Source organism: Leptodactylus fuscus, chromosome 8, assembly GCF_031893055.1.
Source record: "Leptodactylus fuscus isolate aLepFus1 chromosome 8, aLepFus1.hap2, whole genome shotgun sequence".
Lineage (NCBI taxonomy): Eukaryota > Metazoa > Chordata > Amphibia > Anura > Leptodactylidae > Leptodactylus > Leptodactylus fuscus.
In genome coordinates, this window is record NC_134272.1 from 43,145,808 (window position 1) to 43,165,007 (window position 19,200).

Here is a 19,200-nt window from a genome sequence, read left to right on the forward strand (position 1 = left end):
TGTCAGAAGGGTTGGCCATACAACCTAGTGCGCTCCCTTGACAGTACTTTTCCATAGACCTGTATTGTCGGGGGGGGGGGGGCTTTTTCACAGCCCAGCAATGGCAATAGGCTGTAAGGCCCGCCTTTCTAACAGTGGAGAGGTACTGATGCCAAAATTAACAGCACCGATATCTCCAGTTTTTCCATAGGAAACTAATGTGCAATGTTCTATAATACTATGTATGGCAGTAAATTGCACTGGGGATCAGAAATCCCAGCTGCAAGTCCACTTGTGGGACATGTAAAAATTTTACTTTTAATAAATAAATAAACAAATAATTAAAAAAAAAGAAAACACCTTTATATTTTTAACTCTTTCCCGCAGACGGCATTTTTTGATTTTCGTTTTTGACTCCCTCCCCTTCCAAACCCCATAACTTTTTTATTTCTCCATTCTCAGAACCATATGAGGTCTTAATGTTTGCAGGACAAATATTTCTTCATGATGAGCATTATTTATTCTGTACAATGTACTGGGAAGCTGGAAAAAAATTCAGAATGGGGAGGATTTGAAGAAAAAGTGCATTTGTGCAATTTTCTTACAGGATTAGTTTTTACGGTGTTCACTGTGCAGCCAAAATGACATGTCATCTGTATTCTATGTTTCCGTACAATTCTGGAGATACCAAATTTATATGGTTTTAACCATTTTAACCCCTTAACAAAAAAAACAAAAGTGTGCCAAATTTTTCTTTTACTAAAAGTTGCCATATTCTGACACCCGTAGCTTTTTTATACTTCAGTGTACGGGGATGTATAGGGTGTCTTTATTTGCGGGGCGGGGTGTACTTTTTAGTTATACCATTTGGGGGAATTGCTTTTGCTTTGATCATTTTTTTATTCAAATTTTTATCAGACGCAAAACAATGAAAAAATGGCGGTTTGGCACTTCTGACTTTTTTCCCGCTACAGCGTTTACCGTACAGGAAAAATATTTTTATAGATTTGTAGAGCGGGCGATTTCAGACAAAGACAAAGGGATACCTAACATGTATGTGTTTCACAGTATTTAACTTCTTTTATATTCGTTCTAGGGAAAGGAGGGTGATTTGAATTTTTAATACTTTTCAAATTTTTTTATATTTTTTTTTACTTTTTTTTTTAAATTTTTTTGCATTTATTAGACCTCCTAGGGGTCTTGATCCCCAGGGGGTCTGATCACTAATACAATACATTGTAATAAATCAGCATTTCTTTTGCAGGTTGCATAGAGCAGTCTGTAAAAGAAAATCACTGCAGACAGGCCAGGGAGGCTTTACAAGGCTCCCGGCTGTCATGCCAACGTGACGTCAGCCCTGGAGCTTGCTGGCAAAATGGTGGCGCCCATGCGCCGCCTGGAAAATGGCGCCTCGGTCAGCTTTGACTGAGGCGCCGGAGCGGTTAATGGCCCCGGTCGGTGCGGGCAGTCGGGAAGGGGTTAAAGGGTGTGTTCACACTGTGGAATTTGCCCCCGAATCCAGAGCAGATTCCTCCCAGAATCTGCCCCCCATTGTTTTCAACGGGAGGCAAAGATCACAGCAGGATTCAGCCGCGGGTTCCGTGGCTCGGGACTCCCTCATGATTAGTGTCATTCATCCGGGCCTAATAAAGGCGGGATACCGTGATGGAATACCGATGCACTGCATTGGCATCCCGTTGCAGCTAGCTCACATGAAAACGTTGGTGACGGAAAATGAAGAGGAATTTCCTCTTCATTTTCCACTGTATGAACATACCCTAAAAATACATAATGTAAGCAAAACCAAATAAATAAATATGCAAGGGTATGTTCACACAGAGATTTTGCAGACTGATTTTTAGGTGGAATCCGCTCCCGTTCACTTCAATGGGAGTCATTAGCAGCTTTTTTTGTCCTATAGCTGATTTTTTCAGCTACAGGAAAAAAAAGCAACATGACCTATCTTCAGAAATAAAACATTGAAATGAATGGGAGCCGGAAAAAACGCAATGCGGTTTTTGATGCGTTTTTTTGAAAAAAAGGGAAATTTCCATATCCATACAGTCTGCTAGAGCAAAAAAAAAAAAAAAAAAAAAAAAAGGGCAGCGAAAAATGCATCAAAATCCGCATCAAAAAGGGCAGCGAGAAATGCATCAAAATCCGCATCATTTAAAAAAATATCCAAAAGTTTCCTAATTTCCAAGAGCAGAGTTTTTTCAGACTGCAAATAACTCCATGTATACCCTGTAAGAAAGTGACAGGAAAAGTCCTGGAAGGACGCTATATCTCCCCCAGAGTCCTCTCATATGTGTGGTGAGTGAGGGCTTCAATAGCTGTAGCAAGGCATCTGTCAGTTAACCTCTTTTCATCCTACTGCAGGAAGGAGCTTGCGTGCACAGGTGGGAACAGTTAGGCCTAATCACAGGCCTATAAAGCCTCTCAAGACGTCGTTCCTGGGGGAGAGTGGTGGAGCCAGGTCCTGTCCATCCTAACTGATATCTGGCGAGACCAGTGGGTGCTCCACAGCTTCTATTTTGTTGAGTTTTTTTGTCCGTGTGGTTGAAGCAAGCCACACGTATAGACAGAGTGCTTCTGTGTAGTTAGTCGCCTAGCCGGGCAGGTATTTGTGTTTCTATTTTCCCTGAAGTAAAGGCCTGTTTTGTTTGCCAGTACCTTTAAACTTTTTGTTGCAAAATAAACACACAGGGCTAAACCCTGTTGAAACTGATTTTGGTGTCTGTTTCTGACTGTCTGGGTCCGCTGCTGCTACCGCTGAGCCTACCTCCCCACAACCCATGCAAGTATAATGGTTTCCAGGCAGAAAGGCTGCATATGAAGAGTGGCCAGGGGCATAACTACCGGGGTAGCAGCTGCCACAGGGCCCGGGACATTAAGGGGCCACTACAACAGCCTCTACAGCTGCGTGTTTTGTTTTTTTTTTCTTAATAAGGGGCCCTATTTACTTACCATCCTGGCAGGTGCCGGGATTGGGAAGTGACGCCCAGGCCCCACAAACACTATTACATTCGGGAGTCTTTTCAGACCCCCGAGTATAATGATCAGAGGCCCAGGAGAGGTAAGGCAACATAAAAAAAACAGTGTTACTTACCTCTCCTGCAGGCTTTGGGCCTACTTCTGTGATGTCCCTAATGTCACATGACCGGGGCCTGCATCCTTATGCGTTGCGATGCAGGCCCACCTGGTCACATGACGTCTTGGACATCATTGGAGATGAACGCCATCAGCGGGGAGTGCAGCGGAGCCAGGGATAGGTAAGTAACATTGTTTTTTGTATGTTTGTATCCCTCCTTGGTCTCCGATTATTACAAGACCCCAGAGTATAATAATTGTTCATGGGTGTCTACAATGGGGCGTAATACTGGTTATCCTATGTTTGGATGTTTGTTCCTAAATCACGCAAAAATGGCTGAATGGATTTGCATGAAATTTGCCACATACATAGATAGGAACCCCGATTAAAACATAGGCTACTTCTTATCCTGGTAAATGATGTCACTACATGACCGCAGTGAAGGAATTTAGGTTCACACTACACTAAAGGACCTATGGTAGTATGAACGCCCCTTAGATCTACCCCCTTTCCCTAGATCACATGTAAACATAAACACTGTAGGTAACTAAAATATTTATTCCATACGGTGAACGACGTAGCAGGTAAAATAATCTAAATAACCAAATGGTGATTTTTATTTTTTTTTACACTTTACCTCCTAAAAAAAAAAAAAAAAAAAACTGAATTAGGCTGAGGCCCCACGTTGCGGCAACGCAGCTTTTTTTGTTGCAGATTTTTTTGCATTTTTTGAGCCAAAGCTAAGAGTGGTTACAAAAGGATATGGGAAATACAGGGTGGGCCATAAGTCCCGCACCACCCCTATAAAATGAGAAACGCGTGAAATTTAGTAACCAAATGTCATGATATATGGTTTGGCAGTGAGGGAAAAACTTTTAGGCTATGTTATCGAGTTGGTGGCCATCTTGAAATCCACCATCTTGGATGCAACTGTACTTTTTCAAATGGGAAGGGGGTGTTGTGATACATCAAATCGACAGAGAATTTGATGAGGAATTCAAAGGTGTGCTTGGTTTTGACATATCTTTATTCTTTGACATGTTATTGACATTTTTGTGTGGGATGACTCTCATTCACGCAGCTCACAGTATGTACTCAAAATGTTGTCCATGTGGGGAAGTGAACAAGCAAAACCACCACAGTAATGTGAATATATAAGCTGTGCCAGCGGATATCAGGGGACACCCCAGATTTACAGTTTATGAGCGAAAAGACACCAGAAGTGACCCCCATAGTGACTAGGGAATTTGGTGTTTGCAATGTCCTCTGCACTGCTTACATGTTCCCTCTTCACCATCCGCTGTGCAGTCACGTCTGGAATACTAATACTCTCTACACCCCCTGATAAATTCTTTGAGGGGTGCAGTTTTCAAAATGGGGTCACTCCTTTGGGGAATCCACTTTTCTGGTAGCTTACAGGCTCTACAAACGTGACATGGCATTCAGATACCAAACATCCAAATCTAAACTCCAAAAGCCACATAGCGCTCCTTCCCTTCTGCGCCCTGCTGTGTGCCCAAACTGCAGTTTATGCCACATGTATGACACTGGTGTACCCAGGATAACATACGTAATGTCATATGTGGTATATACTAATATTAGGGTACATGTATGACACTGGTGTACCCCGGATAACGTACATAATGTCATATGTGGGAATAAACTGATATTGGGGCACAGCCGAATACAGAAGGAAAGAAGGCTTATTTGGTTTTTGGAGCACAGACTTAGACGGTTTGGTTTTTGGATGTCATGACACTTTTGCAGAGACCCTAAAATTGCCCTTACAAAATGGGGTCACTTCTTGGGGAATTCCAGTTTACTGGCACCTCCAGGGCTCTGCAAAAACAACATAGCGCCCAGAAAGTCCCTCTAAATCTGTACCCCAAAAGCTCAAAAGCACAGTGCTCCTTCCCTTCTGAGCCCTGCTGTGTGCCCAAGCAGCAGTTTACACCCACATATATAATTTTTTGCCCCTCGGGATCGCCCACTTAATAGTTTTAGGAGTGCAGGTCTCTGAGAACACAAAGTGGGTGCAACGTATTGGGCACCAAAATGGCATATTTCTTTAAAAATTTTAATTTTCAATTTTTGGGAAGCATTTTTAGTTTCAAAATCATAATACCCCTTGATACATTCCTTGACGGGTGTAGTTTCTAAAATGGGGTCACTTTTGAGGGGTTTCCATTGTATTGGTACTTTAGGGGCTCAGCAAATGCGACATGGCACCTCAAAACTATTCCAGCAACATCTGCCCACCAAAAGCCAAATAGTGCTCTTTCCATTCTGAGCCCCACCATGTACCCATACAGAAGATTATGATCACATATGGGGTATTGCCGTGTTCAGGAGAAATTGTGTAACAGACTATGGGGGGCTTTTAATTCTTTAACAACTTGCAAAAATGTTAAATATGGCGCTAAATGGACAATTGGAAAAAAAGTAATTTTTCATTATAACGTCCCAATGTTAATAAAATCTGTGAAACAGCTGTGAGGTCAAAATACTCACTCTTCCCCTAGATAAATTCTATGAGGGGTGTAGTTTCCAAAATGGGGTCACTTTTAGGCGGTTTTCATGGTATTGGTACTCTAGGGGCTCTGCAAATTCAAAATGGCACCTGAAAAATATTCCAGCAAAATCCACCCTCCAAAAGCCAAATGGTGCTTTTTCCATTCTGAGCCCCGCCAGGTTCCCATACAGCAGATTATGACCACATATGGGATATTGCCGTGTTCATGATAAATTGTTTAACAAACTGTGGGGGGCTTTTACTCCTTTAACCCCTTGTGATAATAAAAACTTTTGGGATAAAGTGATATTTTAGTCATTTTTCATTTGTACATTCCAATGTTAGTAAAATCTGTAAAACGGCTGTAGGGTCAAAATGCTCACTATACCCCTTGATGAATTCTATGAGGGGTGTAGTTTCTAAAATGGGGTCACTTTTGGGGGGTTTCCATTGTTTTGGTACTTTAGGGGCTCTCTAAATGAGACATGGCGCATTAAAACTATTCCAGTAAAAATCTGATGTTCAAACACTCAGTGTCGCTCCTTCTCTTCCATGCACTGCCGTCTGCCCAAAAATCAGTTTACACCCACATGTGGGGTATTTCTGTGCACGGGAGAAATTGCGGGATAAACTGTCAGATGAATTTTCTCCTTTAACCCTTTGTGAATGTGATAAGTTTAGGTCTAAATAAATGTATTAGTGAAAAAAAGTTAAATGTCTAAATTTCACCTCCATATTATTTTTATTCTTATGAAATGCTTAAAGGGTTAACAAACATCCCAAATGCTGTTTTGCATTATTTGAAGGGTGCAGTTTTCAAAATGGGGTGATTTAAGGGGGTTTCTATTATATAGGCCTTTACAATTCCTTTCAATACTGAAGCGGTCCCTAAAAAATTAGTTTGGGGAATTTTCTTGGAAATCTGGAAAATACAGAATACAGGAAACGTCATTTTTACCACACAGTGAATGTCGTAAAAATTAAACCCATATTAAATTGGTGCATTTTAAGGGGTTAATGTACAAACTACTGTGCGTCCTTAAAGGGTTAAATAATAAAGAATGTCCTAGCGAATATGTCTAGTCTTCTCACAGATAACAGGCTATCCTAGACGCTATTAGGAGTATAGCCTCTCTGGTGACCACAGTTGTAGTCACTACTCTAATGCACCGTGTGGTAAGTGCCGCTAGATGGCGCACACATCTTTGTGGTAAACGCTGCCTTTATATTCATGTAATTCCAGTACTACTAGATAGTGACTAGAACGGTCTCCTCAGCGCGAACCTGCGCCACCTACTGGCCTGGAGGGATCTTACACAATGTTCTCGGTTTTTTGCTATTGCGCGCTTTCTTTCTGAATGCCAATAGTTCCGCGTTTTGTGCTCCACCCACGTTACCATGGCTGTGCGTTACGTCTACCAGGGCAGGACAAGCGTCAGTGTAGGCTGGAGGTGGTAAACTTTTAGTAGCGGTTCTATACAATACTCTTTTTGGGCATCTGCCCCTGTGTGTAAACTTTTGAATGTTTCTATGGCCATGGAGACCTACAAAGTTCAAATCTGGCCAAAAACAGACCCGTTTCTAATAGGAGCGCTGCAATTCCCTCCGCCGGCCAAATTTAACATGCACTACCTGCGGAAGATGGCAACGTATGTGAGAACCCGCTGTGCGGAAGGCTGCTACCCGCTTCTGGGCTGGCCGATGTGGCGGCACATAGCCTGCGGGAAGCTGCAGCTGCTGGAGGACACGGCATGGCTCTACTATGAGGCGTTTCACAGCCTGACTGAACGGAGCCCTCAGAAGAGTCTAGAATGGGCTGAGTGTGTCTCCAGCTGCGCCTCTGTGGAAGAGTACGAGACGGTGAAGAGCAAGGTAATGCTGTAGTAGCCAGGTAATGCTGTAGTAGCCAGGTAATGCTGTAGTAGCCAGGTAATGCTGTAGTAGCCAGGTAATGCTGTAGTAGCCATCATCTGTCTAAAGTGGTCACCCGGTCTCCATGTGAGGTCATGTACCGCTCCCTTCTAGAACTAATAGTGATAATACTGTGAGACACTGACTCCACAGCCCCTGACTTAGTCTACAGTGCACAATACCTGGTAAAATCTAAGGCTTTGTTCACACTTGGCAAAATTGGATAATTTACTCTAGGTTGACATGAGAGTTTGGGTCCACATGGCAACCCGAAAGGCTGAAACCCTTTCCACTTAAAGGGATCCTATCTTTCAAACACATTTTTTTCTGAGTAACACATTGGAATAGCCTTAAGATAGGCTATTCTTCTCCTACCTTTCATTTTTCTTCTCCGCGCCGCCGTTCTGTAGGAATCCCGGGTTTTAACGGTATGCAAATGAGTTCTCTTGCAGCACTGTGGGCGGGCCCCAGCGCTCAAACAGCACTGGGGGCATCCCCAATGCTGTGAGAGAACTCTCCAGCGCCGCCTCCATCTTCATCAGCAACGTCCTCTTCTTTGTGCTCAGGTTTCAGACTTCTAGGCCACGGGCAGAGCACAGTAAGTAAGCAGCCATTTTCTCATGGCCTGTGGTCATGCGCAGTCTGCTCTGCCTGAGGCCTAAAAGTCTGATAGGATCCCTTTAAAAAGCCATTATATGCAGAAACCTGTGGACCCTATAGATTATAATGGGGTCCACCCGGTTTCCTCTATTTATTTCAACTCTGTAATGGCACCAGCCGCCTTCTTTACCAGCGAGGGACAGAAATAAACTTGACAGGCTTTTTAGAAGGGCCAGCTCTGTGCTGGGGAGCCCCCTGGACCCAGTGCAGGTGGTGGGTGACAGAATGATACTGTTCATGATGAGCTCCATGCTGGAGAACAACTCCCATCCCATGCATGAGACCGTGACAGCACTGTAAGTGACCGACTTCTTCACCCCAAGTGTGAGGAGGAGCGCTGTCAAAGATCCTTCCTCCCAACCGCAGTCAGGCTGTACAATCAGCAGTCAGTGTCCACTCAAAATCTCACACGGACATTAGGAGAGGACACTAGCTGTGTCCGTGACACTTGTCATTCTTTTAAAAAACCTACATGTCCGACTTTTCAAACGGACAGAAAAATCTGACATCTTTACAAGCGAACAGTGAAGGAAGGGCACGGAGTGCAAAAGAACGCACCCGATGCCCATTTAAATGAATGACAAGTGTCACGGACACAGCTAGTGTCCACTCCTAATGTCCGTGCCAGATTTTGAACGGACACTAGGAGCGGACACTACCTGTCGGACAATGACGGTAGTGTGAACGCCCCCTAAATGATCCTCAAGTTTTCTTTCTTTTTGTTATGACTCCAACTGTCTTTTTATATCTTCTATTCTCATCTTTTGTATGTTTTTTTTTCTTGTACTGTTAGTGTATTATCGATGCTGCTAATACACTGAATTTCCCCATGCTGGGACTATTAAAGGATTATCTTATCTTATACTGAAATAGGCTGAGAGAAAAGTCCTCCTTGCAGGACTTTGCTCTCCACCAATTTAAGCAGTATCTGGGACGGAGACAAGCAACCACTAGTGTGAACCTAGTCTTATAGACAGTGGTTTAATTGCGCTGGAACTCAATTCTGGCATTAAAAAAAAAGCCTGTCAGTGTTCCAGTATGATTTCTTAGTTTATACTGTATAATTTATATGGTATAAACTAAGAAATTATCTGAACCACAATGTGGAACATAATAAACACTTACTTACCTCTCCCGACTCGAGAAGGCTTCAGGCATACTTGGATGATGTCTGAGACGTCACATAGACATGGGGCTTGCGTCCTTATGAAAGCAATCCCCCTGCTCACGTGATGGCCGGCGTCCCGCACGTACTACATTGAAAAGGGCCAACATGATCTGCGGGGAGGGCCCCGGAGCCAGGGAAGAGGTAAGTAATGTTTTGGGGTTTTTTTTCCCCCGTAGGTCTCCAATTATACTTTTGGGGTCTGAAAAGACCGCAGGGTATAATAATTTTTCATGGGTGTCCACATTGGGACATAATACTGTGTGCAAGGGCCACTTGGGGGCATATAATACTGTGTGTGGGGGCCACTTGGGGGCATAATTTATGCCAATATTGGGCATAATAGTGTGTGCAGAAATGTGTGTGTCTGTGGGGTAGAGGAGGGGGGGGGGGAAGCTGTTATTCCAGAGTTCCCCCTAAAAAAAAAATTTCCAATGTAAGCACTTCTTATAGATGTCTAGGAGTTGAAGCATCACTTATGTTTTTAACCGCAAACTTGATATCTTTTTTTGTCTTTATGAAGATGGCCAAATTATATTGAAAATGTATTCTAGCTATTTAGTTACCCCTGTCCACATGGTAGGGGGTAAATAGTTTATCAGTGCGGACCTGACTACTAGGACTCGCACAAGTTATGAGAATGCAGGTCAAGTAGCCATTCCATCTACTCTATATGGGACTGCCAGAATCCACTGATGGGATAACCCATATAGATCAGTCTGAAGGTTCCCTGTTGTTAGAAAAAATTATTTTTGGGTGATAAATTGGCTTATTCCCCTTCCTTATTTTCAATAAAGAGCTGAGTGTGCATGTTCTTGGGGGGCTAATGAATGTGATTTCTGGCTTTATTTACTGTTACCTCATTTTCTCCTCTCTTGACATATAATCCATTTATGTAAGTGTATCATAATGTATAATCCTGATTCTGAAGGGCTAATAAAAACCTCTTGGAAAATAACTAATGCAAGGGTACATAGAACCTAAATGCAGCGGTTATTTTCCACTATGAAGATGAAAGAACAAGACCTTGTTTCTGTGACAGCTGACTTGTGGCTGCTGCACTATCTGTGAGTCAAAGCTGGAAGACTTAGGGCTAGTTCACACGTGAATAGGGTGTGGCGGAATTTGGTCCGGAAAAAAAACGTTTCAGAAATTAAGCGTTTTTTGACATTTAGGTGGTTTTTGGTAGAAACCGCCTCAAGTAAGGGCAGCTACATAGACCTCTATTGTGAGGGGGAGGATTTTGAGGAGGATTCCATGCCAGACTCCGCCCCCTCTTGCCCTGTGTGAACAGGGCCTTATAGGGACTATACAATTAAAAATTTTCCTGAGGCTGAAAATAACTTTTTCCTACCTGCTACTGATGATGCCTTCCTGGCGCAAGTTACTTTTCTCAGCGGTGAAAGTACTCTGTACAGGTCCTCACTGATGTACCATCAGCTTGTTGTTGAATGTTTATTACTTCTATGTGTGATATGGTTATGTTGATGAGAAGAATACTAATACTCCTTTTCCTGTACAGCTCTCCGTGGATACTTTGCAGTTCCTCCTTTTCCTCTATATACAACAAATTAATAAGGTCTCCCTTCGTACTTCTCTGATTGGGGATGAATGGCCGAGTCCTCGAGCAAGATCGCCTACTCTAGATTTGGCTGGACAGTCCAACTTTCATAATAAGGTGAAGACAATGTGTCTAAAATTCTGCATTTTATTAAAGAGGTGTTCCCATCTTATTGTAGCACCAGATTGGTACTGCAGAGCTGACCAATTGAAATACTTCAATTATACTTCAAATATACATGGGACAGCACTTAAGCAATGTAAACGGAACCGTGAGCCACACTGTCCCAAAACAGCAGATCTGCAGGAACTTCAGCTGTCAGACCCTCACAGATCTTATATTGATGGCCTGCCCTCAGGCTAGTCCGTCAGTATTAGAAACTGGCTAGCCCCTTTAATTTTTTACCACTCCAGAGAGATACTGCACACGTCCTTCTTTGTGTTTATGCATAGTTGTCCCTTGTTACGACCACAAATGCTCTCAATGAATTCAGCCCAGTCACCTCACTGCTTCTTAATGCCACTGAATTACATGTGCAGAAGCTTGAGATCTGTGCTGTTCATCTCACTGCCTGCCCACCCTCATCCTCTTTACAATAAAAGTGAAGCTGTTCATTGCAGACACTCACTGCTGAGAATAGCAGAGCACTTATCAGGACTGTTACAAAGCCTCTGCTTCCAAGCACTGTTATCTGTACATCCACATATAGAGAGAACAGTGCAGACTATACCATACACTGTGTGAATGGTTTTTACTCAACTGTGACTAAGATGATCTGACTGGGAAGCTAATAAACCACTTCAGCTATGTACATAAATCATACATAGTGTGACAGGACCAGGGGAAAATTGGTAGAAGGAGTGTATATTTCTCCCAGGTTCCTGTCTTATATGATCTAAATGCAGCTGAGAAAGCTGTGTTTTATGCTGAAGGGTTTGACCAAAACCATGGTGAAAAGGTCTGGCTGCTGGAGATGGGGGAATTGGGTGTCTGTACTCCACTCAGCCACTCCAGGTTTTGGGGATGTGTAGGGTTAATTCCTGTGTTCCTGAAGGATGTGTATAAAATGGCAGAAAGCCCACAGGTATACGGATCTCTCTGCTCCTGGGAAACAAGCGCGAGTTTACCTGCTGTATTTTGTGTTTAGGGAGCTGTGCAGAAGGCCCAGCTCTCATAGTTAGGATACCTGCTGTTTAAGGTAGAAGCCAGACAGCTCAGGGCTCATTCACATCTGCGCCCGGTCTCCGTTCTGCAGGTTTCCGTTTCCTGCACAAAACAGAGGCAGGATACGGAAACCTGCAGGACTCTTTCTTACCCATTCATTTGAATGGGTTTGAAAGCTGTCCGGCCGTGAGCGGTGGTGAACGTTTTATGGTCTCCGCCACAAAACCGTTTTTTTTTAATCCAGACACAGAGTCGGACATGCAGTACTCTGTGTCCGGTTTAAAAAAACGGTTTTACAGCGGAGAGCATAAAACCCTCACCGCCGCTCACGGCCGGACCTGTTCTGTGGTTTCCGTCTTCTTGCATGCAGAAGACGGAAACCACAGAACGGAGACATAAATGCAGGTGTGAACCTAGCGTAAGACTTTATTTTGTATTTTGCTTTTGTTTTGTCTGCACCACTTCCAATAAAACTGGTTGCAGTCAGTTGCACCATATTATGCTGGACTGGACTTTTATTGTTGTGCCAAAAGTGCTTGTCTATCTGAGGAGACGATGATCCCTAAACTAATCCTGTTACAATATACATGTAGCATAGACACCAGTGTCTTTATAACTATGTATATGTACCTAGGGTCTGCAAGTCATAATACTGCCAGCAATATTATTACCTAGTAAGTACCACATACATAGCGGCTTTAGGAGCATGCACTCAAAACTTTTTGGCCTGTTTCAAGAGCTTGGTCCCACCCACAAGTGCAGAACACCAGTGGAAGGAAGAGAGCGTCACATCGGTGTAAGAAAACATAGAGAGGGAGATGGGAATACCCTTTTAATTGTCTGTTTTCTTAAACATTAGCTCAGAATTATTTGGGATGTGTCATAAATGTCTAAGATGGGTATGTTCTTTTAAGGCTACTTAAAGAGGACTTTTCACCACCTCCACAATTCTATCTTTATCATCCCTCAATAGGTGCCACTCCTCTGATTCTGGCACAATTTGATTTTTTTTTTTCTCAAGCTCCCACCATTCTCTACCAACCACTTCTGTTAGTTTCGGCACAGTTATGCTTTCTCTTGTCAGGTGAGAGGTCAATATCTTTCTGCTCCAACTCAAGACCACCAACCTCAAAGTAGAGAGTATAGTGAAACTAAAATAAATGATTGCTCCAGATTGGTGAGCGCTAGAAAAAAAAAAAAAAGTAAAGCCACAACCATTGGAAGGGTGCCTATTGAAATCTAGGAAGTGGTGTATAGTCCTCTTTAAAGGGGCTCTATCTTTGGGAAAAGTCATTTTTAACTAATCACATCCTTGCATAGCCTTTAGAAAGGCTACTTCACAACTATCTTTAGTATGTAAATTGCCTGAGTGGTTTTTGAATAAGTCCATTTTTATTCATTTGCTAATTAGACTGGTGCACAATGCATCGTGCACCTCTTTGCTATTGTTTCCTATGTGTGTATACAGCACAGGCTGCTGCTGATGATGACTCAGCTTCCTGTTTGCACACACACATAGGAGATAATAGCAGAGACTAGTGCAGGTGGGAACTTCCTGTGCTGGCTGGAAGCTCATTAGCATATAAATAAAAAAGGACTTATTCAGAAACTAGTGAGGAAATCTACATACTAAAGGTAGGTGTGGAATAGCATTTCCAAAGGCTATGCAAAGATGTGATTAGTTAAAAATGACTTTTCCCAGTGACAGAGCCCCTTTAAGGATTTAGCCCATGAACATAACCAGATTTAAATTTGCAAACCTGAACAACAGAGGCCACTGTGCAGATGTGAACTTAACGTAATATGTTTTCTTGGCATCCTGAACTATAACATGGAATACATTTTTTTTTTTGTTTGTTTCTTAGAACTGGGATGATTATGGCCACTATGCATTTATACAGAATCATCTACCTTACCTTTTGGAGTTGCTTCTGGACCCTGATCAGCTCACAAAATCTTCTCATTCCACCCACTGTAGTCTTTTATCACTTGATGCTGCTCAAGCTCTTGGATTTCTTCTTGAAGGAACAGTAGACAGAAACAGAACTGTCCATTCTTTTATTGATTTAGCCCTTTGGCACCCACTACAAACTGTTAGTGGTTATTCAAAAACAAGTGAAACATTCTCTCTTAAAAAGTTGCAGGCCTGGATAAAGGAATGCTTTGTGGTGAATCCATTCGGAATATCTGCATGTATCAAGTCTGGAAGAAAATTGGCATGGGCACAACACAGTAAGAAAATGATTTTCTCCTTTTTCTGATGTATGTTTTTGGAATGTTAGTTTTTGCCAGAGTACAATCATTCAGGATCCTTTACTTGCTGGCTTTGACAGAAATTGCTGCTGAAAGAGCTCATAGCCATTAGGCAATACCATTGCCACAAAGGGTTGTTCAGCGTTTCATAAGCAACAGCGTTTATGTAGGTGTTACTTATCAAAGTAATCCATGTGACCGTCCACGTGAATGTCAGGATCCAAGGCTTCCCAGTAACACTAAGTTCACACTTGTGTTGAACTGTCCATTGTCCAAGTCCGTCGGAGGACCTGAAAAAAGGACAAGGGGACCACAACAATTGCAGTTACATATGGAGACCGACAGACTCCATTGACTGTAATGAGTTCATTGGGTATCCATCTTATTAAAACTGAAAACACAGGACAAATTATTTTTATGTGCAGGTACTCTTCATCTACTGATATCAGGCAGACAATTAATGCAGTCTCCAACTGAGGCTTTGGTGCAAAACTGATTGTGGCCTAAATTGTTACCAAAAGCATTTCACTTCTCACAGTAAGTGACACACACCCATCCACAAGATGTTAGAAAATAGGACTCATCAGACCAGGCCTCCTCCTTCCATTACTCCGGGTACCAATTGCTGACATCACAGCAATCCCCAGAGCAGAGTGGTGAGTACCTAACGCAGCTTAACCGGGGCTTCTGCTGTGAGCGCTTCCATCACTAGTGAAGCATTTATCCTTGGTGGAGGGTATGTACCCCAAAGGTTATGTTTAACATGGGTTGACACTAGTCTAACCATCACGTTTTGGGCTCCTAGAAGAATTACTTAGATACTATATTGTACTGCATAGTCTAACCCACCCCTTTTGGCAGTGCCATTTTCATGAGATAAAGTCATTCACTTAACCTGTCAGTGGTGTTAATGTTATGGCTGCTTGTATGTATCTGTATATACAATATTAATGATATATGTGTGTTTTTAAAAGGCTGCTTGGTGACTTATATTGCTCTGTCCATTATGTATCATTTTCTTTTTCTTTTGCAGTTGATGGCTCAAGCAGAAAGGCAAAAATAGTTTGCAATGTTTATAAAGTGCCACATGGTAATCATATGGTTCTCATGAGTTACATACACAGACAGACTTTGGCTAAAAGTTCCGAAACTTTGGTGGGAGCACATGTTAAAATCACTCACTGTAATGAGTCTTTTATTTATCTATTATCTCCATTAAGGTAAGGATATACTTGCTATTCTTTTCTCTTCTGATCCGCATTATGTCTTGATTAAAGTAGGTGAAATATTTTCCATTTATAGGAATTTTCCATCACTGATAATTTATAGTATATTCTAATAATTGTTAGTTGAGAGAACCTCTCTGCACATAAAATGCTGCAATATTGTAGTAGTTCAATTTGTTTTGTCTACTGTATGTCATTCTGTCTGTACTTTTTCTCAGTCCTTTCATTATGGGTAGCTGAGGGGATTTTTATTTTTTGAATCACAGTCAAAATTAAATCTGATTACTAGAGATGAGCGAGTAGTGTTCGATCGAGTAGGTGTTCGATCGACTACTATGGTATTCGAAATACTCGTACTCGATCGAACACTACTAGCTGTTCGAAGTTTAAGGTTCGATGCAGAACCAGCGTTGATTGGCAGAATGCTATACATTCTGCCAATCAACGCTGGTTCTTCTATTACCTTTAGAAGTCTTCTCCGTGCAGCGTCCCCGCGGCGTCTTCTGGCTGGAATTCACTCTGCCTAGGCATCCGGCCTAGGCAGAGCCGACTGCGCAGGCATGCCCTCGCATGCGCAGTCGGCTTTGCTCAGGCGTCGGGCCGGGCAGAGCCGACCGCGCATGTGCAGTCGGCTCTGCCTGGGCCCCGATGCCTAGGCAGAGTGAATTCCAGCCGGAAGACGCCGTGGGGACACTGCGCCGGGAGAAGACTTCAAGGGGAATCCAGCCCGACCGTCACTCGTGGACTTGGTAAATATAATTTTATCGAATTTTGTATACCCCTGAAACGAGCATTTCCCCCCATAGACTATAATGGGGTTCGAAATCCGTTCGAACAGCCGAACAGTGTGCGACTGTTCGAATCGGATTTTGAACCTCGGACATTTTAGTGTTCGCTCATCTCTACTGATTACAATTCGCTCCTGTGTAGAGAGGAGGTCTGTCTTTTATGTGTTGCTAACTTCCTGTAAACTATAGAATTTCCTTCTAAATGCATGTTCAGAGTTCTGCTGAAGATATGATGTCTGTCCTGGAAGTGCATAAATATAGTAGGGTAGGGTAGTCTATATAGTGATTAGCTGCTAATTTATAAAACTCCTGACAAATATGGCCTATTTCTGTTGTGTATACAATGATACAATGTGTAGCCTATGAGATGCAGCTTCACTCTGCTGTCCCTGCCTCCTGCTTATGAACCAACTGGTTTCTCCCTGTCAGCTCTCACAAGCAGGAGGCAATGGGACAGTATGAATGAAGTCACATCTTGTTAAATACAAAGGAGAGACTGCGCTTAGCTCATGAAGGGAGTTCTATAACTAAAGTTATATGTTGGTAATCTTTTACTTGATGCCTTCAGATGGGACTCAGAGCAGGACAAGGGCAGTGTGGTAAAACACCACTCCCTGCACCAGAGTCATAATGGGAAATGTACACTGAACATGAGACCTGCATTGAGAGGTACATCAGAGTGGAGAAAGGACAGCTCGTATGTGACACATCAACTAACATATGTGCAATGTCTTTACATTATTTTTTAATAATAGCATGTGCTGCACTGATGAGGGAAAAAAAATGTTGGTGTTCTTCTTTAGCTTACAACAGTATATGCTTTGATAACTATTGGACACATGTAGTTTGTGCTCTTTTAGATACAGGATGACATATACCGTATGCTGGCATAGTTTGCCAATAGAGCATAATTTGTTAGCCAGTCAGCAAGTTATACTCTCTTTTTCTTTTATTTCTAGGTGTGTCACCATTGAGAAATGTAGAAATAGTACAATTATCCTGGGACCGGTGCAAACAGTTCTTCACATTCAAATGTGCGACCATGTAAAAGTCATCGGTGTTTGTCAGCGTCTGTCACTTTTGTATACAACAAGCTGTACTTTTCATATACTTACTCCTACAAGGCCCCTTTTGTTCTCCGGCAATCAGTGTGTGGTATTTGCCCCCTTTCACACTCATTATTCAATGCTAGAAGATCATATGGGACAGACTGGTTTAGCCACTTTGCCTAATTATTGGGATAGACCACAGCTGATGTCTACAGAGAGTGACAACGAGGTATGGAAGCTGATGTCACCTCGTGAGTTTTATTCATTTGTTATTCCATTTGAAATGGGAGGGGACACAACTGAGATTCCAGGAGGTCTTCCTCCAGTCTTCCAGAAGTCAATGGATCAGAGACAACAGAAAGTATTGGTATGGCAGAAAGCTGTCAAGGAAGCAAAATTAACCAGGTACGTCTGTTTTTGTGTAGAGCTTGTTTTTTTAATGAGTACATCCTCAGATATTACAAATAAATGTATAGTAATAATGAAATTTTTAAGACTAAATAGACTAAATTCATGAGATTGTGAACACATGGCACACATGCACTTAGGCTACTTGCCACACTGACACAACAGCTATATTTGGTGCTGGAGCCACTGGTACTACAGTGAGATACTGATTTACAATCAGTTTCTATTATTGGGTGCACAGTTTTGCCGTTATCATGTGGCTTGTAATGAGTAACGCCCTTTAAAGAGAATCTGTCACCAAGTAGAAAACGCTAAATACAATGTTTTGATAGTTTTAAAATAGTTGTTTTTTTTTCTTGCCAATTCTCGATCAATTTGGTGGTTTTGTTTTTTTAATTCCATCCACCCATTCAGAAAAATATGGTCCCTTGAAGATTATATATAAACTCTGATTCTCCAACAGGGCTGTAACCTTATGGTTTTCTATGACAAAATAAAAGGTTCTGCTCACATGGAGACTCCTCAGCTAATTTACACATCTTTCAAGGGCCATATCTTTTGAATGGGTGGACAGGTTTTTGTTTTGTTTTTTTTTAAAAAACAAAACACTGAATTGTCCAGAGGAACAGGTATTTTCTACTTGGTGATAGGTCCTCTTTAATCAGTGTTTCATGTATTTATAAGTAAAAAATACCGCCAGCTGAATGTGACCTGAAACAAAGTGCGGCAGCACACTCAGGGTGGGGATAGGAGAATAATGAGTAGGAAGGGGCAGGGAAAAAATAAATATATACCAGCACATTGCCCCCACACTTATTAAACCATGAGTACCTTACACACAGTAAATAAAGACATTCTATATGGCAGAATTTGTAAAGTTTGTATATGCCAAAGTGCATGTTGTGGGAGGAAGCCGAACTGATCGCTACACCCCAATTATTGAATGAGAGAAAGCAGGCCCCAGTTCTTACTCCATCTGTGGCCGAGCTCAAAACCTTTTGAATCAGTTGGTCTCACTTGGTAACCATTGACCTTCCAGATTTACCTTGTGACTAACTAGACAAAACCAATCCACAGTCTGTGTCCCCCTTTTGAGATGTATGCCTGCCATAAAGCCACTGATCTGCACCAATGCAGCAGTTAAGTGATTTCCCCCCCCCACACGCTCACATTATCTAAGCTCACAGTAAACTTTTATAATACATTTTTTTTTAAGTAATTCAATAATTTTTTTTCCTGTATTTTACCTTTCTATTAAAAGGGAGCAGCGAAAGCATTTCCAGAAACTTGTTGAACAAAAATTTAATGAATGGCTTGTTAAGACTGGAAATCGACATCAGCTGGATAGCCTTGTGCCTCCAAGTGATGGGACAAAACAACTTGATTAGAACACATTATTTCATGTATAAAACTTCAGGTTGTGAGATGCTTTG

General features: G+C 42.2%; 1 protein-coding gene across 1 annotated transcript; it reads left to right on the forward strand.

Annotated features, from left to right (window-relative positions):
- The first annotated feature begins 7,063 nt into the window (after positions 1–7,063).
- Positions 7,064–19,196, forward strand: TBCCD1 (TBCC domain containing 1). The gene is made up of 6 exons (XM_075284236.1): positions 7,064–7,454; positions 10,841–10,996; positions 13,909–14,275; positions 15,330–15,516; positions 17,270–17,764; positions 19,029–19,196. Exons 1-6 carry the CDS (start codon positions 7,113–7,115, stop codon positions 19,153–19,155), a joined length of 1,674 nt encoding a protein of 557 aa, XP_075140337.1. The 5' UTR covers positions 7,064–7,112; the 3' UTR covers positions 19,156–19,196.
- Positions 19,197–19,200: the final 4 nt, after the last annotated feature.

What these genes read in the sequence shown, in the direction of transcription:
- TBCCD1 (XM_075284236.1), top strand. Translation starts at nt 7,113, where the DNA reads ATGGCCATGGAGACCTACAAAGTTCAAATCTGGCCAAAAACAGACCCG. An exon ending in AGTCCAACTTTCATAATAAG is followed by an intron (nt 10,997 to 13,908) that starts GTGAAGACAATG and finishes TTTGTTTCTTAG; the next exon opens with AACTGGGATGATTATGGCCA. An exon ending in ATTGGCATGGGCACAACACA is followed by an intron (nt 14,276 to 15,329) that starts GTAAGAAAATGA and finishes TTTCTTTTGCAG; the next exon opens with TTGATGGCTCAAGCAGAAAG.